The 24,588-nt window shown below is 48.8% G+C and overlaps 1 protein-coding gene across 1 annotated transcript in view; it reads right to left on the bottom strand.

The window, feature by feature from the left end:
* Positions 1 to 9,190: 9,190 nt before the first annotated feature.
* The window catches only part of FBRS (fibrosin), a 22,936-nt gene continuing 7,538 nt past the window's right edge, over positions 9,191 to 24,588 (bottom strand). The window contains exons 6-15 of the mRNA XM_040355646.1: positions 23,159 to 23,330; positions 22,979 to 23,074; positions 22,834 to 22,899; positions 20,633 to 20,656; positions 20,396 to 20,467; positions 19,224 to 19,341; positions 18,907 to 18,984; positions 17,114 to 17,197; positions 10,136 to 10,316; positions 9,191 to 10,054 (exon numbers count right to left, since the gene is read on the bottom strand). Of these exons, the coding sequence (XP_040211580.1) occupies positions 9,397 to 10,054; positions 10,136 to 10,316; positions 17,114 to 17,197; positions 18,907 to 18,984; positions 19,224 to 19,341; positions 20,396 to 20,467; positions 20,633 to 20,656; positions 22,834 to 22,899; positions 22,979 to 23,074; positions 23,159 to 23,330 (1,549 nt within the window). The 3' untranslated portion in view covers positions 9,191 to 9,396. The remainder of the gene's footprint in view (positions 10,055 to 10,135; positions 10,317 to 17,113; positions 17,198 to 18,906; positions 18,985 to 19,223; positions 19,342 to 20,395; positions 20,468 to 20,632; positions 20,657 to 22,833; positions 22,900 to 22,978; positions 23,075 to 23,158; positions 23,331 to 24,588) is intronic.

The following is a 24,588-nucleotide window of genomic DNA, read 5'->3' as shown; positions in this document are numbered from 1 at the left end:
CTACGGACCTTCCTTTATCCAGATACACCACGTCTACGGGCCTTCCTTTATCTAGATACACCACATCTACGGGCCTTCCTTTATCTAGATACACCACATCTACGGGCCTTCCTTTATCTAGATACACCACATCTACGGGCCTTCCTTTATCTAGATACACCACATCTACGGGCCTTCCTTTATCCAGATACACCACGTCTACGGACCTTCCTTTATCTAGATACACCGCGTCTACGGGCCTTCCTTTATCTAGATACACCACATCTACAGACCTTCCTTTATCTAGATACACCACATCTACGGGCCTTCCTTTATCTAGATACACCACGTCTACGGGCCTTCCTTTATCTAGATACACCACATCTACGGGCCTTCCTTTATCTAGATACACCACGTCTACGGGCCTTCCTTTATCTAGATACACCACATCTACGGGCCTTCCTTTATCTAGATACACCACATCTACGGCCTTCCTTTATCTAGATACACCACATCTATGGGCCTTCCTTTATCTAGATACACCACGTCTACGGACCTTCCTTTATCCAGATATACCACGTCTACAGGCCTTCCTTTATCTAGATACACCACGTCTACGGGCCTTCCTTTATCCAGATACACCACGTCTACGGGCCTTCCTTTATCTAGATACACCACATCTACGGGCCTTCCTTTATCTAGATACACCACGTCTACGGGCCTTCCTTTATCTAGATATACCACATCTACGGGCCTTCCTTTATCCATATACACCACGTCTACGGGCCTTCCTTTATCTAGATACACCACGTCTACGGACCTTCCTTTATCTAGATACACCACGTCTATGGGCCTTCCTTTATCCAGATACACCACATCTACGGGTCTTCCTTTATCTAGATACACCACATCTACGGGCCTTCCTTTATCTAGATACACCACGTCTACGGGCCTTCCTTTATCCATATACACCACGTCTACGGGCCTTCCTTTATCTAGATACACCACGTCTACGGACCTTCCTTTATCTAGATACACCACGTCTATGGGCCTTCCTTTATCCAGATACACCACATCTACGGGTCTTCCTTTATCTAGATACACCACATCTACGGGCCTTCCTTTATCCAGATACACCACGTCTACGGACCTTCCTTTATCTAGATACACCGCGTCTACGGGCCTTCCTTTATCTAGATACACCACATCTACAGACCTTCCTTTATCTAGATACACCACATCTACGGGCCTTCCTTTATCTAGATACACCACGTCTACGGGCCTTCCTTTATCTAGATACACCACATCTACGGGCCTTCCTTTATCTAGATACACCACATCTACGGGCCTTCCTTTATCTAGATACACCACGTCTACAGACCTTCCTTTATCCAGATACACCACGTCTACGGACCTTTCTTTATCCAGATACACCACATCTACGGGCCTTCCTTTATCTAGATACACCACATCTACGGACCTTCCTTTATCTAGATACACCACGTCTACGGACCTTCCTTTATCTAGATACACCGCGTCTACGGGCCTTCCTTTATCTAGATCAGTGTTTTTCAACTCCAGTCCTCAAGGCACACCAACAGGTCATGTTTTCAGGCTTTCCATTGTTTTGAACAGGTGATTTGATCAGTTTCACTGCCTTAGTAATCACCACAGTCGTTTCATCTAAAGGAAATCCTGAAAACATGACCTGTTGGTGTGCCTTGAGGACTGGAGTTGAAAAACACTGATCTAGATACACCACGTCTACAGACCTTCCTTTATCCAGATACACCACGTCTACGGGCCTTCCTTTATCCAGATACACCACGTCTACAGACCTTCCTTTATCCAGATACACCACGTCTACAGACCTTCCTTTATCCAGATACACCACGTCTACGGGCCTTCCTTTATCCAGATACACCACGTCTACGGGCCTTCCTTTATCTAGATACACCACGTCTACGGACCTTCCTTTATCTAGATACACCACGTCTACGGGCCTTCCTTTATCCAGATATACCACGTCTACAGGCCTTCCTTTATCTAGATACACCACGTCTACGGGCCTTCCTTTATCCAGATACACCACGTCTACGGGCCTTCCTTTATCTAGATACACCACGTCTACGGGCCTTCCTTTATCCAGATACACCACATCTACGGGCCTTCCTTTATCTAGATACACCACATCTACGGGCCTTCCTTTATCTAGATACACCACATCTACAGGCCTTCCTTTATCCATATACACCACGTCTACGGGCCTTCCTTTATCTAGATACACCACATCTACGGGCCTTCCTTTATCTAGATACACCACGTCTACGGGCCTTCCTTTATCTAGATACACCACATCTACAGGCCTTCCTTTATCCATATACACCACGTCTACGGGCCTTCCTTTATCTAGATACACCACATCTACGGGCCTTCCTTTATCTAGATACACCACATCTACGGGCCTTCCTTTATCTAGATACACCACATCTATGGGCCTTCCTTTATCTAGATACACCACGTCTACGGACCTTCCTTTATCCAGATATACCACGTCTACAGGCCTTCCTTTATCTAGATACACCACGTCTACGGGCCTTCCTTTATCCAGATACACCACGTCTACGGGCCTTCCTTTATCTAGATACACCACATCTACGGGCCTTCCTTTATCTAGATACACCACGTCTACGGGCCTTCCTTTATCTAGATATACCACATCTACGGGCCTTCCTTTATCCATATACACCACGTCTACGGGCCTTCCTTTATCTAGATACACCACGTCTACGGACCTTCCTTTATCTAGATACACCACGTCTATGGGCCTTCCTTTATCCAGATACACCACATCTACGGGTCTTCCTTTATCTAGATACACCACATCTACGGGCCTTCCTTTATCTAGATACACCACGTCTACGGGCCTTCCTTTATCTAGATACACCACGTCTACGGGCCTTCCTTTATCTAGATACACCACGTCTACGGGCCTTCCTTTATCTAGATACACCACGTCTACAGACCTTCCTTTATCTAGATACACCACATCTACGGGCCTTCCTTTATCCAGATACACCACGTCTACGGGTCTTCCTTTATCTAGATGGCAGATCACCTCCTCATAGAATTCCCAGGGATTTATTTTGGGCCCTTTTATAAATACTGGAGGTACATTGGCTTTTTCTCTAATCAGCTGTCACCATTCCAGTCAGCAGACTGTCAGTAAAAATTGGGAACAATGATCTGGCAATTACTTTACTAAGTAATTAAGTTCCCCAAGTACCCTCGGGTGCAAGCCGTCTGGTCCCGGAGATTTATTAATGTTAAGTTTTTCAAGTCTAATTCTGTCCTCTGTTGGCCATGGAGGTCCTTCCTGTGATGTGTCAGGAGGATAAACACTGCAGTTTTGGTTACTGAAGCCCCTCCCCCCGCTTTTTTATGGGGCCAATATGGTCTGTTCTCCCTTTTTTATTAAATTAAAGAATTTCTTGGGATTTTCTTTTTACTCTCCTCCGCTATGTGTCTTTCATGTTCTATCTTTAGCTGCCCTGATTGCACCCTTACATTTCTTGTTGCATTGTTTGTAAAGTCTGAATGCTGATGATGATCTCTCAGCCTTGTATTTTTTTGAAGACCTTCTCCTTTGCTTTTATATGAACTTTTAGATTGGCGTGAAGCCACCCAGGGCTTTTTTAAAATGATTACCCTTTAATATGCTCCTAAAGCACACCCATTTTTCCTCCGTGTTCTTTGTTTCTAAGATATGTAATATCTTTTAGCAAGGATGGTAATTGCTGGAAGTTGGCTCGTTTTTAATTCAGTGTCTATCTTTCCCATTTGTGTGATTTATGCTGAAGCTAATTGACCTGTGATCGCTGTTTCCATAATTGCCCCGTATTTCTACATCCGTGATCGGGTCTGTAGTGTTAGTAATCAGTAGGTCTAGTAACACTTTGTTCCTTGTTGGTGCGTCTGACCCATGAAATTGTCCTGCAAGACATTTAGGAACTGGCGAGCCTTTGATGAGTGCGCGGTTCCTTCCGCCCAGTCTATGTCTGCATAACTTTCCTTATTCTCCTTTTTATGGAGACACCTGCCCTTATTCTAAAGGGGTAACTTACCAGTACTCTAATTCCCCATCCTGAAGAGAAATCCACCCCAATTACCCCTATCCAGAGGGGGAACCTGCTCTTACCCTGAAGCGAAACCTGCGCATGCCGCTTAACCCCCATGCTGAAAATATATCTGCCCTTTATCCCCCACCATCCTGAGGAGGAATCTGCCCTGATCACTCTAATCCTGAGGCAAAATATACCCTTCACCCCATGCCATCCTGAAGAAAAATCTGCCCTTTTCATCCCTGACATGAGGCGAAACCTGACATTATCGCCCCCATTCTGAACAGAAATGTGCTCTTACCCCTATATTAAAAAGGAGAAATCTACCCTAACCCACACTGAAAATAAACTGACCTTACCATCCTAAGAATTCTGCCATTCTAGGGAGAAATCTGCCCCCCCAGTACAAAGCTGCCCTTATCCCTTACCCTGAGGAAAAGCCTGCCCTTATACCAAACTCATTTTCTAAAGAGAAATCTGCCCTTACACTTACCTCCCCCCTGCTGAGGAGAAACCTGCCCCAAATCCTGGAGGCGAAATCGGCCCTCATTGCCCCTATCCTTAGAAAAAAAAAAATCTGTTCTTAATCCCCTTAACCTGGTGAAAAAATTAGACTTACCCCTCTCCATCCTAAGGAGAATATGGTCCCTATCCTGTGGAGAAACCTGCCCTTATCCTAGGAATCTGCTCTTCAAATGCCCCCCCACCCAAATCCTGAGGAGGATACTACCCTTATACCTATCCTGAGAAGACTGCCAATATCGTCCCTTATCCCCCCCCCCCTTTACCGAGCAGGAACATGTCCTTATCCCCCCTTTTACTGAGGAGAAATCCTCCTATCGGAAGCAGAAATCTGCCCTCACCCTCCTATCCTGAGAATAAACCTGCCCTTATGCCCCCTATCCTAAGGACAAATCTTCCCAGCCCCCCCATCTCCCATACAATTGGTTCCTGGGAAAGAATACTGTGTCGATCAGGAAGAAGTTTAGGGTTATCACACACAATCCCGGGATCTCCTGATCCGGCAAATTCCAGAAGTTGGCATCATGAACCTGTGTCCCCATTAGACGGAGGAGACAACCTGAACACCCAGCTCTCTGGCCCCTAAAGGACAGAGATAACAACCCACCGGCCCCATTGCAACAGAGTAGAAAACTCAAACACTCAGCCAACTAGTCCCATTTCAAGAGAGCAGACGACACCAAACACCCAGCCCACTGGGCCCCATTTGATAGAGGAGACAACCTGAACACCCAGCCCACCGGGCCCCATTTGACAGAGGAGACAACCTGAACACCCAGCCCACCGGGCCCCATTTGACAGAGGAGACAACCTGAACACCCAGCCCACCGGGCCCCATTTGACAGAGGAGACAACCTGAACACCCAGCCCACCGGGCCCCATTTGACAGAGGAGACAACCTGAACACCCAGCCCACCGGGCCCCATTTGACAGAGGAGACAACCTGAACACCCAGCCCACCGGGCCCCATTTGACAGAGGAGACAACCTGAACACCCAGCCCACCGGGCCCCATTTGACAGAGGAGACAACCTGAACACCCAGCCCACCGGGCCCCATTTGACAGAGGAGACAACCTGAACACCCAGCCCACCGGGCCCCATTTGACAGAGGAGACAACCTGAACACCCAGCCCACCGGGCCCCATTTGACAGAGGAGACAACCTGAACACCCAGCCCACCGGGCCCCATTTGACAGAGGAGACAATACACCACTGTCCATAAGAAGGAGTCATGAGGGCTGGTAAGAAGGTCCGATTCCAGCAGCTGGATAAAGTCATGAAGAAAGCCGGGACTGAATGGGAAAACCGGTGAAGGGGGAAATATGGCGGCTGCCACTGAGGACTTCTGAAAGATCAGATTTCTGCACTCGCCATAAAATTCTCTTCTCTATGGTTCACAGGAGGACACAGCGTCACTATTTCACGGTTCATGCCGCCACCTTCAGGAGCCAAACACAACTAAAAGCAGCCCTCTGGTGGTGGACAAACCTCCTATCTACAATACAGGATTCAGTCAGCAGCCAGAACGACATCAAGACCAAAGAGCCAATAACCAGGCTGGGAGGGGCCGCGTCCTCCGATGACCTCAGAGAAAAGGATCCTCCAATGACCTCAGAGAAAAGGATCCTCCAATGACCTCAGAGAAAAGGATCCTCCAATGACCTCAGAGAAAAGGATCCTCCAATGACCTCGGAGAAAAGGATCCTCCAATGACCTCGGAGAAAAGGATCCTCCATCATTCATTTAAAGGGGGTTGTAAAGGTTCCTCTTTTATTCTCTAAATAGGTTCCTTTAATCTCGTGCATTGTGGGTTCACTTACCTTTTCCTTCCATTTCCCTTCTAAATGTTATTTTTCTTTGTTTGAATTTCTCACTTCCTGTTTCTCCTCAGTAAGCTTTCCACCATCATCCGAGCGATGGAAAGTCATTTAGAACAGCTTACTGAGGAGGAACAGGAAGTGAGAAATTCAGGCAACAAAAACAAAGAAAAAAAAATGACGGCAGGCGGAATGCTCTATTGTTCCGACAGGACGTCATATGAAGTCCTTTCATTAAAAGCCTCTAGGGCGCGCGCACCCGTCGCGTCACTGGGAACACAGTGTGTGTGCCCGACGGCCGCCGGGCACCCGCGATTGCCCAGTAACTGAGCAGGGACGTGGAGCTCTGTGTAATGATGGGGTGTAAACACAGAGCTCCACGTCCTGTCAGGGAGAGAGGAGACCGATCTGTGTCTCTTGTACATAGGGACACAGCATTAGTCACCTCCCCCAGTCCCCCTACAGTTAGAACACACCCAGGGAACATACTTACCCCTTCCCCACCCCCTAGTGGTTAACCCCTTCCCTGCCAGTCACATTTATACAGTAATCAATGCATATTCATAGCACTGTTCACTGTATAAATGTGAACGGTCCCAAAAATGTGTCAAAAGTGTCCGATGTGTGCGCTATAATGTGGCAGTCCCGAAAAAAAACGCAGATCGCCGCCATTCCTAGTAAAAAAATAAAAAAAATAAATCATTATGTCCCCTATTTTGTAGGCAATATAACTTTTGCGCAAACCAGGTTATTGCGATTTTTTTTTTTTACCAAAAATATGTAGAAGAAAACGTATCTTGGGCTCCCCCCCCCCCCCCAAGCAGAATAACGGACTGCTGTATTACAGGCGGGGGCCACATCTAGAGGGGGTGTGCCCTTAGGGTAAGTTGTACCGAGTGTCCAGCTCCTGTAGGTGGTGACAACCCTTGTCCTTCAATGAAAGCCATTCACGCTAATCCAGATACTTCAACATTTTACAACCAATCGATTATCAAATTAAACGATTACCATTTTCAGAATTGGACAGTAACAGAATGGGGGATAAAAAAAAAACTAAAAATGTCCCTTTATGGTAGAAAAAGAGCAAATTGCTACTGTAAATATTGAAGTATCGCTGATCACTCTATAAATATGGACTAAAAAGGCAACAAATCTACTGACTGTATATCAAATGTGTCGCAGAACGTGCGTTCCAACAGATGATCACCGTCCATGAGAATAATATCCACGGAAGACGCCGATGATCCCAAGGATATAGGGCCGAAACAACTAATCGATTACAATTTTCATAATCGGCCAGGAACATAACGAGGTTAAAAAAACTAAAATTAGCCCTTTATAGAACAAAAAAAAACAAATCTCTCCTGTAAATATCACTTTCACTGTCCCATAGTAAGAAAATGAACCCCTTAGGCCCCTTTCACACTAGCGGACCGTTCGTCCGCATCCCTATGGGATCGTGTCCGTTAGCGGATGGAGCATCCGCTAGCGTCCGCGTCAGTCGGGATCCGCTTTTCCGAACGGAAGAAACCCTATTTTTCTTCCGTTCAGCGGAACGGTCCGTCTGCATCCGATCCCCCATAGGGGAGAGCAGAGCAGAGACAGGGCGGTCTCTGCACTGTGTGCGGGAACCGCCCTATCCGCCGACAGGATCCCCGCTGAGCTTTGGCGGACCCAGAAACGGTCCGCTCCGTGTGAAAGAGCCCTTACAGTAGCGATTATTTGCTCTTTTTGTGCTTATTTTTGTTTTTTTACCCCCCATTATGTTAAACATCTCAGGCCGGATCACACCTCTGTGTTTTGGTGCTTTTTGCAGAAACACTGCAGTTCAGTTCCATGTTTTCCTATGGGACACGTTCACATCCAGGATTTTTTTTCCCAGCTGCTGCGTATTTGGAAAGGGGCGGGGACTTAACGCAAAACGGCGCCATTTTGTTTTTTTTTTGGTATAATATACTTCAATGGAGAAGCTGCAGAAAAGCGTGGAATGTGTTTTTGTGGCAATTTGTGTTTGTAATCTGCCCAAATTGTTTTTTTTTTCTCTTTAAGGCTATTATGTGAAACAATTATCGGCCAACTAATCGATTATGAAAATAATCCTAAAAGAATATTTAACACAACGAGACAGTTGAAAATATAAACAAGATGGGGGAGGGACGGCTGTCACACAGTAAAAAATGACCCCCTTACAGGAGCGATTATTTGCTCTTTTTGTACCAATTTTCGTTTTTTTTTACCCCCCATTATGTTACTAAACATCTCAGGCCTGGGTCACACCTCCGTGTTTTGTAGGAACGCACTCCAGTTCATTTCCATGTCTTCCTATGGGACGCGTTCACATCCTGGATTTTTTCAGCTGCTGCGTATTTGGAAAGGGGCGGGGACTATTTTTAATGCAGAACGGCGCCATTTTGTCGTTTTTGGGTCGATAGACTTCAATGGAGAAGCTGCAGAAAACCACGAAATGCGTTTTTTGTGTCAATTTATGTTTTTGAATCTGCCCGACAACAAATTGGCCCCAAAATGTTTTCTTAAATGCAAATTGCAGCAAAATTACCCCCTTTTTTTTTTTAAGGTTATTAACCGATCAAAAACAACAATCAGCCAGCTAATCTATTATGAAAATAGTCGTTAGTTGCAGCCCTACTCTACACCACCGGACCCAAGAGCGCACAGCGGCCAGGCAACCGCCATTTGCAGAAGGCCGGCGAGCCGCTGTATGTGGATAAATGAGCCATGGAGGGGTGGAATACGGAGAGAAGGTTTATTGATGTCCTGGGTACAGAGGTTTTCCCCTCCCCGGCCCTGGAACCTGTAAAAAGGAATGGTCATAGGGGAACACAGTGCTGAAAATCACATTATACCATAAAAATGTACAAAACCCCCCGGGGGGAGGGGCACTGGGGGAGAAGGGGATGAATATATAAATATGTACATGGAGTAGACCAGGCCAGTCCTATCTGCAGTCTCTGTCCTTATAAAGGTCCCTGCGGTGAGGGGACCCCGGCCGCGACGTAGATATAAGGGGAGGTGGAGCACTTAGCAGATTAATGGGTGGAGTCTTGCTCAGCAGCCCAGTTCCATGATGATGATGATGATGGTGGTACAGCTGGCCCAGCATAGCCTGCGTGGCGGGCTGCATGGTGACATGGGTGGGAAGGCCATAAAGACGAGCTCGTTCAAAGTCTTCCCGCAGTATGTGGGCTCGTTCCTCTCGCTGTTCATACAGACGCTGAGGAGCCGAGGAGGGCAGGCGAAGAGGAGGAGGGTCCGCTCTACGGTACACATCTCTCCAGGCTTCCAGTGCATTGGGGTACTGCTCCCCCAGAAATGATCCTCGCAGCCTTTCAAAAGGGGGAGACGGATGGGCCATGTGGAGTCCCGACAGAGGAGAGCGTCCCACCTCGAAGCCCAGCAGCTCCGGTTCCTCCTTCACTTTCACTTTGGAAGGATGGTCTGGTGTCAGTCGAGGTTTCGTCTCCGAGCTGCTCCCGGGTCTCACCGCGACATAAGGGGAGGGATTACGACTGGGGCCTCGGTCCTCGGCCCCCGGGAGGCGGGGGGTTTGTGTCAGAGGGGACATCCGTGGAGTAAAACGAGAGTAAAGTAAATCCCTGTGTTGGCAAAAACAAGAAGATCAAGTATGTGAATCCATCTTGACATAGACCTACAAACCAACCAGAAACTTCACCTACCTGTCCTTCTCGTCCTTCATATGGACTGTGTGCGGATCCAGGTCCCCAACTTTGCCACAGATCTGAGCGGGGGCCACTGGGAAGGAAGGCGGAGTGCGGTGCAACCGATTCCAAGGATCATGTGGATTGGGGAAGTTATGCATCATAGAGGCTTCCTTCTGACTGAACACAGATGAAGGATCTAGAAGGAAAATTTGGGGGAGATTACGTATCTCAGGAAACGCAGGTCAACGTAAGCAAGGTGTGGAAGAGAAGAGCCAATCAAAGTCATACACAGGGTGGACTACACCTTCAACATACCTTACTGTGCTACCTATTCTACCCAACCCCTGGAGCCTTCAAAACATACCCACTACCTACTCCACCCAACCCCTGGAGCCTTCAAAACATACCCACTACCTTCTCCACCCAACCCATGGAGACTTCAAAACATACCCACTACCTACTCCACCCAACCCCTCGAGCCTTCAAAACATACCCACTACCTACTCCACCCAACCCCTCGAGCCTTCAAAACATACCCACTACCTACTCCACCCAACCCCTCGAGCCTTCAAAACATACCCACTACCTACTCCACCCAACCCCTCGAGCCTTCAAAACATACCCACTACCTACTCCACCCAACCCCTCGAGCCTTCAAAACATACCCACTACCTTCTCCACCCAACCCCTGGAGCCTTCAAAATATACCTACTCCACCCAACCCATGGAGACTTCAAAACATACCCACTACCTACTCCACCCAACCCCTCGAGCCTTCAAAACATACCCACTACCTTCTCCACCCAACCCATGGAGACTTCAAAACATACCCACTACCTACTCCACCCAACCCCTCGAGCCTTCAAAACATACCCACTACCTACTCCACCCAACCCCTCGAGCCTTCAAAACATACCCACTACCTACTCCACCCAACCCCTCGAGCCTTCAAAACATACCCACTACCTACTCCACCCAACCCCTCGAGCCTTCAAAACATACCCACTACCTACTCCACCCAACCCCTCGAGCCTTCAAAACATACCCACTACCTACTCCACCCAACCCCTCGAGCCTTCAAAACATACCCACTACCTACTCCACCCAACCCATGGAGACTTCAAAACATACCCACTACCTTCTCCACCCAACCCCTCAAGAGTTTAAAACATACCCACTACCTATTCTACCCAACCCATGGAACCTTCAAAATATACCTACCTCCACCCAACCCATGAAACCTTCAAAACATATCCACTCCACCCAACTCCTCGAGCCTACAAAACATACCCTCTCCATAATACTTCACTGGTCCCCCTATCCATCACGTTCACCTCCACCCAGTAATCATGCCTCCTGCATTAAAGACTCTTTCCTCATTAGATTGTTCTTCTAACCCTACATTCGTTTTGTTCTTTAATGAAGAAAACCTTCTATTATTTGTACACAATGTAGCGAGTAGTCTGAACAATGTACAGTCCTCTCTATTTGGGAAATGTGTACACTGTCAGATCTCCCTATTTTTTTTGTTTCAATATTTTAAAGGAATTTTATTGTACAATAAACGAGCAATAAAGCCAAATATATAAGTACAGATACAGTACGATTTAAGTACATCCATAATGATAGTCCTCCTAGTGGTGGTACGCATCAATGTAGGCGTATCAAAGTATCCCTGAGGGTCGAGCCTAACGGGTGTTGGGATGTAACCTACGACATACTCTAGAAGGGAGTTTTGTGGAGGCCTCTCTAGCCACCAAAGCACCCAGTCACCCCTATTGGTAGTATACTGTGATTGGGTGGAGGGGGTTGTAACTTTACCGGCGTTCCGGGGAAATGTATTGATTTGCTGTATCTCGGGTAGTATCTATGTATCATACAGATTCCCTTTGTTGTGTATGGAGTTCAAGTGAATGAATGAATGAAAAACTTATAAAGCGTGGCGCATGCGAACTGAATCGCTTCTGGGCGCTAGTTGTTCGTGTCTCATGACATCAGAAGAGCAGAGTTTTGATCTGTCCTCTGAAGGTCAGGTGGTTTTCCTCCAACCGAATGCTGGTTGGTAAAGCGTTCCATAGTCTCGGACCTTGAAAAGCAAACCTTCTTTCTCCTTTGGACTTGTATTTGGTTTTTGGTACTCTGACCAGATTTTGGTCAGTGGATCGCAGAACGCGATTAGAATTGTGAGGTTCTATCTTGTCGCAAAGATATTGCGGAGCCTTCCCATGGATGCACTTATGTGTCAGGCAGAGTGCTTTAAATGCAATTCTGTCTTTTACTGGCAGCCAGTGAAGGGATCTCAACGAAGGTGAGATTGATTCCCATGTTTTTTTCCCAGTCACCAGTCTGGCGGCCGTATTCTGAACGACTTGCAGACGGGAGATTTGGTACTTTGGGAGTCCGAGGTAAAGGGCATTTGCATAGTCCAGTCTGGAATTCACGATTGTTCCCACCACGACTGCTACGTCTTCTTTGGGGATAAATGGAATAAGTCTGCGTAGTAGGCGCAACAGATGGTGCGCTCTGCTGACTACTGACCCTATTTGTGCGTCCATTGTCATGAAGGTGTCGAAGATGACCCCGAGACTTTTGACTTTGGAGCTAGGGGTGATGATTTGGCCCAGAATGGGCGGGGGTGTCCAGGTTGTTGCCAGTTGACTCTTTCGGCTGGCGTGAAACATAAGGAGTTCTGTTTTTGAACTGTTGAGTTTAAGATAACTCTTTGTCATCCAGTTTTCTATCAAAGAGAGACATTTCTCTAAACTGAGATGATGATCCTTTTTGTTGCAGATGCGAAAATACAGTTGCGTATCGTCTGCATAAGAGTGATAGAGTAGTTCTTGGCTACTGATAATATCAAAGAGAGGGCGAAGATAGATGTTGAAAAGCACCGGTGACAGGGGGGATCCTTGGGGGACTCCACATGACACCGTGCGCTTTTCCGACGTGAAACAACCCAATTTAACTGTTTGTGATCGGTTTTCAAGAAAGGAAGAAAACCATGGTAAATCACCTTCTGCGACTTCTGCTACCTTGGCCAGTCGCATCAGTAACAGTTTGTGGTCTACTGTGTCAAAGGCTGCGCTTAGGTCCAGCAGAACCTGGAGACAAGATTCTCCTTCGTCTGCGGCCTCGAGGGCGTCGTCCCATATTTTGAGTAAGGCCGTTTCTGTCCCGTGTCCGGGACGGAAGCCTGATTGTAATGGATCCAGTAGATTGTGGGTATCTAGATGCTGTTGCAGCTGTTGTACCACTACTTTCTCCATTATCTTGGAGAGAACATTTAGTCCTGTTATGGGACGGCGGTGAGTTGGGTCCTTGGGATCCAGGTTAGGTTTTTTCAAGATGGGCTGGATTGTGCCCTCTTTCAACAGGGATGGCACTGTGCCTTCCTTAAATGACTGGTTTATAAGCTGTGTGATGGGTGATGCCAGGATGTCGGCACATTCCTTCAGCAGTTTGGTGGGGATGATATCATTGGGCGATGTGCTGTTCCGCAAAGCACCAATGATATTTTTTGTGGTATCGATGGAGATCGGTTCCAGAGTGAACTTTGTTGATTGTAGAGCGTTTCTGTGGGTGTTTTGTGGTTGATTGACGGTGGGGTTGAGGGGGGTATTGTTTTGCAAGATGCTTTTCCCGGATTCTTTCAATTTTGTTGATGAAGAAATCCGATAGTTCATTACAGAACTCTTGGGTGTCTGAGTTGGGGACTTCAAGACATCCTGGATTCATGGTCTGGGTGACCATCTTGAAGAGTTCGCGGGGGCGGTTTAGGGCGCTGTTAATCGCCATAGAAAAATGATGTTTCTTGGCTTTGAAGATTTCTTTATGATATCGTGTTGTTATTGCCTTGTAGATGATGAGGTTATCCTGTGCAGGGCTTCTTTTCCAGGCGGCTTCCGCCCTTCTGCGCTCTTGCTTCAGAAGCGACAGCTGGTTGTTGAACCAGACAGACTTTCTTTTCCGGATGCGGACTTTGCGTTTCGGTGCTACTAAATCGGCTGACTGTAGCAGGGCTGCGTTTATGGCGTCCAGTGTATCTGCGGCTGTTTGCTGAGGCTGGATTGTTTTGATTCTGTTTCCCAAGGTAGATTTGAAGAGTTCCGAATGGAGCTTCTTCTGAGATCTAGTCCAGTGTATTGTCACCGGCTTGGGTGCTTTTATCACTGGGGGAATTTTGGAGATTATGAAATTGATTGCATGGTGGTCTGTCCATGGCAATGGTTCATTTTCTAAAATGCTTATTTTCAGATTTTGTCTGAAAATTAGGTCGAGTGTGTGACCTGAAGCATGTGTTGGCCCGCATATAAGTTGCTGTAGCCCTAATCCCTCCAGGTGATCAATGCAGGCGTCCGCAATGGGATCCTGTGCGGAGTTGGCCCACAGATTGAAGTCCCCGAGCAGCAAAAGGTGTTTGCTGTTAAGGGTATAAGTGGATATAAACTCCGTTAATGATGGCAGAAGCTGCGATTTTGGCCCAGGTGGCCTATAGCAGAGGAGAATGTGAACAGTCTCCTGGGGGGAAGTTTGGAGCTGAAGAGTAAGGGTTTCCATGAATGGAAGAGGATTTTGAAGGGCTGGCTTAGTGATTGTAATGCGATTCTTGTGGATCACCGCCAGGCCTCCTCCTCTTTGCCCTATTCTGTTTTCCGTTATAATGCGATAGTTTTCTGGCACCAATTCTCCGAGAATGGTGTTGCAGTCGTCTGAAAGCCAGCTTTCTGTAATAAAGAGGCAGTCTAGATCGTTTTGTAGTAAGAAATCGTGGATTTCTAATCGGTGTTTTACTGCCGATCTTGTGTTGATCAAAGCACATGATATGTGCTTGAGCTGGGTTAAATAGTTTACATTTTTGATGGTCGATCGAATCTCAAAAGTTGCTCTATTTTTAAGGCCTTTTTGGTGACGGCTGGTAATGCTGTTGCGAATTGTCTCAGACCCCGAATAGAGTCCGCAGAGTATCGCAGATTAGCCATTGTCGCCAGTCACATTGTCGTCAGTCTTGCCTAATTGCGGCGGCCGCGAATGAGGCCTGGTCTGGCGCGGATGCGGGAAGAGCCGCGAGACGCCGGACGTGATGGGTGGAAGACTGTCCAAGTGAGCCGTCACTCGTTGAGTCTTCTCTCCCCGATTGGTCCAGAGGAAGGCGAAAAACCCCAGGCGTGCTGTGCCAATCTGCAGCGATCGGGGGGAAAAAATTCCTTCCTGACCCCTTAACGGCGATCGGTGCAACCCTGGATCAATTGCCGTGGGGGGGTGTGGGGTGGGGGGTCTTAGTCCTGTTTTTTTGTGCTGTGTCTGCAGCACCTGAGAGCTGGGAGGACCCTGCCTGGCTCTCACTATCCCTGGGGAGAGCCGACTAAGATGAGAGCGTCTGCTGCACCGCTGAATCTATATAGCAAGAGTTCCAACTTTATTAGCTGCAAGCTTGTTCTGGATCAGTGATTGAAAAAAAAAAAATAATGAAGACTCCTGTCTTACCTCCTGTTTCAAACTCCTGGTTTTTAACTCCGGCACTTTTGATCAAAGAATGCACTTCTGATCAGAGAGTCCACATGTGAAGCCACCATCATTGGGAGCCAGCTCCTCTGGGAGCTTGTACAGCCACTTTATACTCACCTGTGAAGACCTGTGAACAAACACACACCTGTGAAGCTTACTTTATGTGGCGAGGTTCAACCTATTATTGAGGGCCCTTTGTTCTCATTTCTGATAATTCCCTTTCCCATTGTCATGTTGTCGCCTGTGAACAATGATGAGTATATATCGGATATTAAGCATCTTTGGGGCTCTGATTGGGTACAGATCACTTCACATGGAGTGCGCTCTTTGTACCAATGGGAGAGCGGTTTGGAGCCATTTAGGAAGTGTATTTGTAAAAGGGGATTGTTTGGTCCGGTAGCGGGCTGTGAGGGCTTGATGATGCAAGAGCTTCCCCTTATCGAAGAGTGTATCCGCTCTGCTTGTGGGTCATGTGTAGTGTGCTCTGTGAGCCCCGGTGTGAAATCAGGGTTCCCGTCTATGGGGGGGGGGGGGGGATAGGCGGTCCTGGTGAAGAGGCCAGGTTCAGCTTCTTGCATACTGCCCAAAAATCCTGCAGCGTAGGGCCAATTAGAGGATGGGTAGCCATTTCTTTAGGTCGGTCTGTTTCAAGGAAGGTGGTGGATTGGCCATTGGGAAAACGAACCCTCGAGTGTGACCCATTCTAATCTGTGTGTGGAGGTGCCAATCAAACACTCTGGTCAGCTGACAAGACCAGCAATATATTTAAAGTGGTTGTGAACCCTGTACAACCACTTTAACCTACGGGTAAGCCTAGATTAAGGCTTACCTGTAGATGACTAGGCATGATGGGAATTGTAGTTCCTGAATGACTGGAGGGCCATAGTTTGAAGACCTCTTGTTTTAGGAGATATTTGCATTGTTCCCGAACGATGCCTTCTACTGCGCAGGCGCCGTCTTGGAAGGGCATGCTGTGCAGGTTCAAGCTGGGGTCATGCCTTGACTGGCGGCTCCTGCGCGCATGTGACTCCGGTCAGTCACAGAGCCGGAGTTCGCGGCCCCGGAAGGAAGAGGGGGTGAAGAATGGACGCTCGCTGCCAGCGAGGAAATCGGGGACATCGTGGGCTTCTCCTGCAGGTAAGTGACACATAATGGGCTAGTATGCAATGCGATGTATAGTAGCCCATTATGCTTTACCTTTGTAGGGAAACAAATGGGAAGTAAAACCCATCCGGGTTTATTTTGGGAAGTACGAATCTATCCCATCCTGTGCGAAGGTGTTTGGACGCCCATATGAAGGCTGAGCTTATAAGTAGAGAAAGGGATGGCGGGAGTTTAGGGTGTCACACCCCTTTTATACCTTTCCATGGGAACTATATTAAGAATGAAAGCGGCACAAGCCCCACATAATCTTACCAGACCGAGAGAAGACCCAACGTGGAGAACTCCCAGCAATCCACACAAGACAATCCCAACTGGTCTACTTACTGTAAGTGGGGTTTCCTAGACCACCAAAGGCCCCATTTGTCAGGGATGCCAGGGGAGAGAATCCAGGAGCCCGAATGAAGGATTCTGAGAGGAAGATGGAAGAAAAGGGGGTTAGTCTACAACCAGGTCACCTACCCAACCATTCCTCAGACCTCGGCATGGAAATCATTTCTATCCTTTCCCCCACATACCCCGATTATTATTTGTATCTTTAATGTTTTTTGAATTTCATGGTGGGGTTTGAATTATGTATATGTGTGTATAAATGCACGAGTGTGCGCACAACTATCACTACAAGGTGTGAAAACATGGATCACCCGCAATGTATTGCAGCCGATTCCCTTTTATTAATGGGTGGAGCCAGGGATCCTTAGAGCCACTATTTATTTCAAAGTTTCATGTCTGTCATGTGGTTATGACTAAGGCTTTAAAGGCCGAAACGCGTCAACTGTTCTCATTTGCGTTTGTTCACTGTGGCTTGTTAATAAATACAACAATTTTGTAAGAGCAACGAGCGGAGTGCGGATGATCTTTTCCTCATTACTCAGCCAGTGACTGCGGATCGAGCCCCCGGGAGCTCCGCCTTCCATGTGATGTATGGGGAGCAGCACTGACTTTTTTTGTTTCTATCCTCTCTGCTGACATCATGAGCTGGAAGATAGGTGGGCACCTGATCTCTCCAAAGGACACAAACCAGGACACCTTTGTGCCCACCAAGCTCCACCTAGAACCCGGATCTCCTTTGTGTAGGCCATGGGTGCGCATTCTACACTGTGCCCACCAGGCTCCACCTAGAACCCGGATCTCCTTTGTGTAGGCCATGGGTTCTCATTCTACACTGTGCCCACCAAGCTCCACCTAGAACCCGGATCTCCTTTGTGTAGGCCATGGGTTCTCATTCTACACTGTGCCCACCAGGCTCCACCTAGAACCCGGATCTCCTTTTTGTAGGCCATGGGTTCTCATTCTACACTGTGCCCACCAAGCTCCACCTAGAACCCGGATCTCCTTTTTGCAGGCCATGGGTTCTCATTCTACACTGTGCCCCACCAGGCTCCACCTAGAACCCGGATCTCCTTTTTGCAGGCCATGGGTTCTCATTCTACACTGTGCCCACCAGGCTCCACCTAGAACCCGGATCTCCTTTTTGTAGGCCATGGGTTCTCATTCTACACTGTGCCCACCAAGCTCCACCTAGAACCCGGATCTCCTTTGTGTAGGCCATGGGTTCTCATTCTACACTGTGCCCACCAGGCTCCACCTAGAACCCGGATCTCCTTTGTGTAGGCCATGGGTTCTCATTCTACACTGTGCCCACCAGGCTCCACCTAGAACCCGGATCTCCTTTTTGTAGGCCATGGGCTCTCATTCTACACTGTGCCCACCAGGCTCCACCTAGAACCCGGATCTCCTTTTTGTAGGCCATGGGTGCTCATTCTACACTGTGCCCACCAGGCTCCACCTAGAACCTGGATCTTTTTGTAGGCCATGGGCTCTCATTCTACACTGTGCCCACCAGGCTCCACCTAGAACCCGGATCTCCTTTTTGTAGGCCATGGGTGCTCATTCTACACTGTGCCCACCAAGCTCCACCTAGAACCCGGATCTTCTTTTTGTAGGCCATGGGTGCTCATTCTACACTGTGCCCACCAGGCTCCACCTAGAACCCGGATCTTTTTGTAGGCCATGGGTGCTCATACTGTGCAGAAGCTGACCAATGGAGGTCTTAGACGCTCCAGACGGCTCCATTCACTGAGCGTGACAGTGGAGAACATCAAGAATGGAATACTCACCAACATGCCCCGAGTGAGGAAGGAACTGGGCAGCGGAAGATGCGACCTGAAACTGACCAGTGTTATGAGATACAGCACCTGAGAAAACAAAAAACACCCTGAGAAGACAAATACAACCCCCCTCGGCCAGAACCTGGGGCTAACAAAGACCTACAAGATGGCAGACAGCCAGAGAAGGAAGAGTACAAAGACTTCCTATGGACATGCAAGACGACTAAAGAGAAGAAATAAAGATTTGTAGAAAGGAGATCTGGAAATGTCTAACAAAGAACTACCACCACATAGAAATCATGCAACAGAAGCATGCAATCCTTTACCAGTCATGAGGGTGGGGGGCCGAGACAGCTCGTGTGGGGAGGGGAGAGAGCCGAGTCCCGCACTCAGGCAAAGGAGGTCACTACGGTATTCAGGCTTATGTTGAGCCCCTTGTGCAAGCTGTGAGATAGAGGAGTCCCATGTGAGACATAAAGACCAAACCCATGTGAGATCAGGAGGTGCTCAGGGGAGGAGGATAGAGAGAGAGAGGGGGTGAGGAGGGCAAAGTCCTATCCAGAGAAGAGGGGGGGTAAGGAAGAGGGGAAGAGGGGAGGCTAGAGAAGAGAACAAGGAGAGCGGAGGCCGGAGAACAGAGGAGGAGAGGGGAGGCAAGGAACAAAGAGGAAGGGAGGAGGCTAGAGAACAGGAGAAGGAAGGGAGGTCAGAGAAGGGGAGAGGAGAAGTCAATGAAGAGGAGAGGGGAGGCCAGAGGAGAGGAGAGGGGAGGCCAGAGGAGAGGAGAGGGGAAGCCAGAGAAGAGGAGAGGGGAGGCCAGAGAAGAGGAGAGAGGAGGCTATAGAAGGGGGGAATCAGAGTCTGTAGACAATGAGGACAGCATTACACCGCGGAGTCATGAAATGGTCGATTAGAAGGGTAAATAAACTTGCTTTTGTGATGAGATTGACATTCCAGTGATTTCTCCAACACTCAGCGTTCAAGTCCAACTAGTTAATAAATAATTGTGGTAAAGCAAGGAAACTCCTTTACAGTGATATCACAGAACTTACCTGGGGGCCACCCTGTCCCACATCTGCCATAACCCTGACACCTGGTACTACATGGTGCGTAGAAGAAGGGAGGTCCTATAGTCTATCAGTGACTGACGGGAACCCTTTCTACAAACGGCACCAACCAATCCCTGAAGAAAAGGCTGTGCCATACCGCTGACCACCGTCCCTACCATACATGGACCAATACCGGAATCTCCGAGCATTGGACCATCTCACCACATCTAACAAAAGGTGCACATGGGGGGGGGGGCAGAAATCTGCCCACAGCAAGGAGGTCGCTTCGGCCTTCAGAGGTCTGCTTATTACTTCCAGGTTTTGGTCTCCATGAGAAATGTGACCCCGCGCGCCTCCCTTGTGGGGCGTATCTGGTGTCCAGACATCGGCTCAGCAGAAGCCGCTATACAGAGGAGGACAATATGCTGGGAGGAGGAGCCAACACGTACCTTTATTCTCTCCTGATGACGCAGAATCATATACGCCACACGGACATGCATTGCACACCAGCGCCCGGACCTCTGTGACACAAACAAGACAGCATGTAAGACCCCAACAAAGTCTGCAGAGCCCCCCCAAAGTCTGCAGAGCCCCCCCAAAGTCTGCAGAGCCCCCCCCCCATCACAAGGATTGTGTTTGTCGGCAAGCAGCCTGGACACATTGCGGGGTTGCAGTAACAGACTTACCCGAGGTTTGAACTGTTCCGTTATCTACAAAGGAAACACATGGCAAGAACCCGATTAGTATCTTATTTGTTGCAGGTAATTATATAATTTATGCAGCGCTCCCCATATATTGTACAATCACATCAGTCCCCGCCCCCAAGGAGCTTCTAATTCCTTTTAGTTCTTCCAGACAGTTATAATTCTATTTACGTGATGCCACTTCCACCGCTAAGCATGTGGAAAGCAAATTACTTCCTTCGATTATTCCGATGCTTTCCACACAGATAGAGGCTCCATGAGAGTTCACAGGACCCTGGAGGTCTTTTCATTCCATTCCAATCGTCAATGGAGCCTGCCCGCCAATCTCTTCCCATTAATGGGGTCTGCCCACCAATCTCTTCCCATCAATGGGGTCTGCCCACCAATCCCTTCCCATGAATGGAGCCTGCCCACCAATCTCTTCCCATCAATGGGGTCTGCCCACCAATCTCTTCCCATCAATGGGGTCTGCCCACCAATCTCTTCCCATCAATGGAGTCTGCCCACCAATCTCTTCCCATCAATGGAGTCTGCCCACCAATCTCTTCCCATCAATGGGGTCTGCCCACCAATCTCTTCCCATCAATGGGGTCTGCCCACCAATCTCTTCCCATGAATGGGGTCTGCCCACCAATCCCTTCCCATGAATGGGGTCTGCCCACCAATCTCTTCCCATCAATGGGGTCTGCCCACCAATCTCTTCCCATCAATGGAGCCTGCCCACCAATCTCTTCCCATCAACTGGGTCTGCCCACCAATCTCTTCCCATCAACGGGGTCTGCTCGCCAATCTCTTCCCATCAATGGGGTCTGACCACCAATCTCTTCCCATGAATGGAGCCTGCCCACCAATCTCTTCCCATCAATGGGGTCTGCCCACCAATCTCTTCCCATCAATGGGGTCTGCCCACCAATCTCTTCCCATCAATGGGGTCTGCCCACCAATCTCTTCCCATCAATGGGGTCTGACCACCAATCTCTTCCCATCAATGGGGTCTGCCCACCAATCTCTTCCCGTCAATGGGGTCTGCCCACCAATCTCTTCCCATCAATGAGGTCTGACCACCAATCTCTTCCCATCAATGGAGCCTGCCCACCAATCTATTCCCATCAACGGAGCCTGCCCACCAATCTCTTCCCGTCAATGGGGTCTGCCCACCAATCTCTTCCCATCAATGAGGTCTGACCACCAATCTCTTCCCATCAATGGAGCCTGCCCACCAATCTATTCCCATCAACGGGGTCTGCCCACCAATCTATTCCCATCAACGGAGCCTGCCCACCAATCTATTCCCATCAACGGAGCCTGCCCACCAATCTCTTCCCATCAACGGAGCCTGCCCACCAATCTCTTACCATGAATGGAGCCTGCCCGCCAATCTCTTCCCATCAATGGAGTCTGCCCACCAATCTCTTCCCATCAATGGAGTCTGCCCACCAATCTCTTCCCATCAATGGGGTCTGACCACCAATCTCTTCCCATCAATGGGGTCTGACCACCAATCTCTTCCCATCAATGGGGTCTGACCACCAATCTCTTCCCATCAATGGAGTCTGCCCACCAATCTCTTCCCATCAATGGGGTCTGCCCACCAATCTCTTCCCATCAATGGGGTCTGCCCACCAATCTCTTCCCATCAATGGGGTCTGCCCACCAATCTCTTCCCATCAATGGGGTCTGCCCACCAATCTCTTCCCATCAATGGGGTCTGCCCACCAATCTCTTCCCATCAATGGGGTCTGCCCACCAATCTCTTCCCGTCAAAGGTGGTCTGCCCACCAATCCCTTCCCGTCAATGGGGTCTGCCCACCAATCTCTTCCCGTCAATGGGGTCTGCCCACCAATCTCTTCCCATCAATGGGGTCTGCCCACCAATCTATTCCCATCAATGGGGTCTGCCCACCAATCTCTTCCCATCAATGGGGTCTGCCCACCAATCTCTTCCCATCAATGGGGTCTGCCCACCAATCTCTTCCCGTCAATGGGGTCTGCCCACCAATCTCTTCCCGTCAATGGGGTCTGCCCACCAATCCCTTCCCGTCAATGGGGTCTGCCCACCAAGCTCCTATGGGTAGAGAAGTCTCTCGGGAAGAGGTGAGATCTGAGTGTTCGTAGCTGAGCACAGTATATGACAGGGCTGAATATTTTGGTAACGGTCACCATGACTCCCCCAGAAGACTCACCTGAGGAGCCTTGTGGGTCATGTTTGGAGGCACAGAACATTGTGAGGCCAGCTCAGAACTTGTGCTCTGCAAACAGAAAAGTACAGATAAGAAAACAGACAAGGAGGCAAAGACGAGTCTGAGACGCCTGTCCAACGCCACTCACCTTGGGCTGAAAAGCCCCCTGTAGAGATCCAAAGGAGACGCTGGGAGGTAGAACAGGGGGCAGTGCAGTAATAACAGGAGAGAATGGAGGGAAGAACTGCAGGGAGAAAAAACAAAGTCACCTTAGTGGGAGGAAAACCAGATCTCAGATGACGAAACAATGGAGGGAGGAGCTGCTTACAGTATTTGGATTCTGTCTGTACAGACTTTCTATTTTACCCGGATATTTCTCAAACTGCAAAGAGAGGGAAAGAGAGGAGGTTAGAAAGAGAGGAGCCGAAGGAAGAGGCCACATGGGAGACATGCATGTTATATATACATTGCACAGAACACATGGGACAAAACGCGGAGGGGGGGAGGAGCGTAGAGAGAAGAGTCAGAGGAGCTTAGAGAGAGAGAGAAGAGTCAGAGGAGCGTAGAGAGAAGAGTCAGAGGAGCGTAGAGAGAGAAGAGTCAGAGGAGCGTAGAGAGAAGAGTCAGAGGAGCGTAGAGAGAGAAGAGTCAGAGGAGCGTAGAGAGAGAAGAGTCAGAGGAGCGTAGAGAGAGAAGAGTCAGAGGAGCGTAGAGAGAGAAGAGTCAGAGGAGCGTAGAGAGAGAAGAGTCAGAGGAGCGTAGAGAGAGAAGAGTCAGAGGAGCGTAGAGAGAGAAGAGTCAGAGGAGCGTAGAGAGAGAAGAGTCAGAGGAGCGTAGAGGAGAGAGAGTCAGAGGAGCGTAGAGAGAGAGAAGAGGTCAGAGGAGCGTAGAGCGAGAAGAGTCAGAGGAGCGTAGAGAGAGAAGAGTCAGAGGAGCGTAGAGAGAGAAGAGTCAGAGGAGCGTAGAGAGAGAAGAGTCAGAGGAGCGTAGAGAGAGAAGAGTCAGAGGAGCGTAGAGAGAGAAGAGTCAGAGGAGCGTAGAGAGAGAAGAGTCAGAGGAGCGTAGAGAGAGAAGAGTCAGAGGAGCGTAGAGAGAGAAGAGTCAGAGGAGCGTAGAGAGAGAAGAGTCAGAGGAGCGTAGAGAGAGAAGAGTCAGAGGAGCGTAGAGAGAGAAGAGTCAGAGGAGCGTAGAGAGAGAAGAGTCAGAGGAGCGTAGAGAGAGAAGAGTCAGAGGAGCGTAGAGAGAAGAGTCAGAGGAGCGTAGAGAGAGAAGAGTCAGAGGAGCGTAGAGAGAGAAGAGTCAGAGGAGCGTAGAGAGAGAAGAGTCAGAGGAGCGTAGAGAGAGAAGAGTCAGAGGAGCGTAGAGAGAGAAGAGTCAGAGGAGCGTAGAGAGAGAAGAGTCAGAGGAGCGTAGAGAGAGAAGAGTCAGAGGAGCGTAGAGATGAGGAGTAGAGAGAAGAGTCAGAGGAGCGTAGAGAGAGAAGAGTCAGAGGAGCGTAGAGAGAGAAGAGTCAGAGGAGCGTAGAGAGAGAAGAGTCAGAGGAGCGTAGAGAGAGAAGAGTCAGAGGAGCGGTAGAGAGAGAAGAGTCAGAGGAGCGTAGAGAGAGAAGAGTCAGAGGAGCGTAGAGAGAGAAGAGTCAGAGGAGCGTAGAGAGAGAAGAGTCAGAGGAGCGTAGAGAGAGAAAGAGAGGAGCAGAGAGTCGAAGAAAAGAGTAAGAGTCCAAAGCAGAGAGAGAGAAGAGTCAGAGGAGCGTAGAGA

This window comes from Rana temporaria, chromosome 6 (genome assembly GCF_905171775.1).
Source record: "Rana temporaria chromosome 6, aRanTem1.1, whole genome shotgun sequence".
Taxonomy (NCBI): domain Eukaryota; kingdom Metazoa; phylum Chordata; class Amphibia; order Anura; family Ranidae; genus Rana; species Rana temporaria.
This window is presented reverse-complemented; position numbering and strand designations above follow the sequence as displayed.